This window comes from Montipora capricornis, chromosome 6 (genome assembly GCF_036669925.1).
Source record: "Montipora capricornis isolate CH-2021 chromosome 6, ASM3666992v2, whole genome shotgun sequence".
In the NCBI taxonomy this organism is placed as follows: Eukaryota; Metazoa; Cnidaria; class Anthozoa; order Scleractinia; family Acroporidae; genus Montipora; species Montipora capricornis.
In genome coordinates, this window is record NC_090888.1 from 58,927,941 (window position 1) to 58,930,440 (window position 2,500).

General features: G+C 37.6%; 1 protein-coding gene across 1 annotated transcript in view; it reads right to left on the bottom strand.

Moving 5' to 3' along the window:
* LOC138052673 (protein GDAP2 homolog) overlaps positions 1 to 2,500 on the bottom strand; it is a 37,486-nt gene that overhangs the window by 33,563 nt on the left and 1,423 nt on the right. The window contains exons 2-3 of the mRNA XM_068899220.1: positions 1,961 to 2,103; positions 1,791 to 1,842 (exon numbers count right to left, since the gene is read on the bottom strand). Of these exons, the coding sequence (XP_068755321.1) occupies positions 1,791 to 1,842; positions 1,961 to 2,103 (195 nt within the window). The remainder of the gene's footprint in view (positions 1 to 1,790; positions 1,843 to 1,960; positions 2,104 to 2,500) is intronic.

Sequence of the window (2,500 nt, forward strand, 5' to 3'; positions counted from 1 at the left end):
CCATTATAAAACTTGGTCTCAATAACCAGGGAAGAAAAACTCACTCTATATTCTTATATATTTCCACATTCCTCTGGTATCCATGGTTTAGACAGTTGTTGTGGCTTCCGCTTTCCATATATAGAAGTGAATGAGCTCTGCCAATTATGATCCAATTGCTACGAATTTCATTCCCAATTAGCACATGTCACACGATCACTATGGAAAAGCTCTGACTTTCACCATTGCTCGCAAGTTCCCAAGTTAAGTAAGCTACATGTACATCGCTTGCAGAAGGGAAGTTGTTTTTTTTGCAATGAGTTTAAGGATGTTTCGTTGTTTAAAAAGGATTACCAGGTCAGAGAAAAAATAATAACCTTCCTCAAACTATTTTGCTAAAGCTCTCCCAAATGGCACGATTTTTTCCTGGCCTGTTCAGTATATTTGGTCAAATTTTTCCAAGCCCATTCAATTTGAGGTTACGCTATTCAACTTGTCAAACATATGGAGTTCACATTGCCACAGAAGTGCTTATATTTCACTCATGCTTGAAACAGTACACATGAATATAAACTCATCTCCTAATATACTTGAAATATTTAAACTGCAAAAAATCATAGAGAGTGTCTAATTGGTGTGGGTGGGTGGGTCGTGGGTCATGAGTCATGGGTCATGGGTCCCTAATCCTAACCTATCCCTAACCCTTTTTCATCAATGACTGGAAATTCTTGAAACAGACAAGACCTCAGACCTAAGACAAATTTGGACCGAGCACTGAGAGAGCTAATATATATCTTTTTTTATCTTCAAACAAACATGACCCACGACCCACCTACCCATGACCCACCACCCACGCGATTTAGCCTCACCCAGCATCATAACAAGAGACATTTTTTCCAATCAAAACAGATTTCAGTAGCTGGTGTCACGCAAGTGATAATTCAGAGATCCAAAATGCTGTATTTTCAAATAAAAATCTAGAAGACCTCATAGGCTTGATTTTAGAATTTGATGACGTCTGACTCACTGTGAAAAACAGCTATTGAGCTACATGTATTAAGGAGCCAGGGCCTGTTTCACGAAAGTTCCACAAACTTTCTGGACCCAAAAAGCAATTCAGGTAACTAAGATCTGTTCATTTTGAAGAGTTGATCTTTGAACATATTTTCAATACCAGAGAAAACAAAACAATAATGCAAAGTTGCACAACTTGATATGTTCTCCTCTTGAAGATACAAACCCTTTTACAATAACTGATATACGCCCAAAAAGTTTCGGGATCTCTGAGAAATGACCCTAAGGTCATTCTGAGAGTTTGTAATGGACCCATAGGAGAGGGGATAAGGTTGTTACCAGTAAGAAACTAGACATGAAAGACACCAAACCCAGTAGATATAAAAGGAACAGGGTCAACGTCTTGCTTGGGGATGTAAATTTCGGATTTTGGTCTCACCTAGAGTGTTCTGGGCAAAATGCCATCATAATTATGTAGTTGTGAAGGTCTCATTTAGGGTTGCGTGTGAAGAATTATAAAAACAGATATTTAATATGTTTTAAATATGGTCTCTTTTAGGGGTCAAAAAAGCCTGGGCCACGCCTAGATTGGTCTCCTTTATGGACTAAATTTAAAAATTCTGATGAGCATTCCTGCCCCTTCACATGCAATGTCCCTCCCTTCCCCCCACCAGAAAAAAAATGACTATTTAAAACTATTGAATCACAATCACAAGTTAAACCAAAAAGTAATGGAATATTAGAGAAGTTGTTTTTTTTTTGCCTGAAATCTACAGTCGTTTATCTACATAACTTACCTTGCAGGAAGCGCATAGCCTTTAGATACCTTGGCTTCACCGGTTCGGCAACCTGGAAACAATACAATGAGAAACTGATCCTACGTCAAACTGACTAACAAATTCAATTAATGAAACATTGGAAGCCAAATTGGAGCATTGGGTTAAAAAAAAAAAAAACATGAACATACCAATAAGCTGTGTTTTACACTCAAGCAACAGCTCTGGACCTGCTGCGTTGTGAATCCTCTCACTCAATATTCCCTTGCTACTCAGGGATTCATTTGTTGTGTTCACAATTGCGGTGGTGTTCAGTTTTGTTATATCACCAGCCCTGATATGCGACAAAAGTGCACGTATGATTAAAACATATATTGAATACAAGATGCTTCACAAAGGTTATGAAAACAATAATAAAAAATATAGAAAATATAGAAAATATATTCCGTATTTGGCTCCGTCGCTTCGGAATATATAACCCCGTGAATATAATGTGGTATTGCCGTCTCAAAATCGCAATTTGTTTTGTATCGCGATCCATCATTTATAAGGATATTAAATAAAAGTGTAAACTAATCAACCCGCACCTGATCGAAATTTCAATTCTTTCTACCTGCGAAACGTATTTGTTTGCGTACGTCAGCAACCCAATTCAGTGCAATAACGTCAATTTCAACATTAGAACCAATCACAGGCCGTAAAAGTGAGACGGCAATACCATGAAATATTGA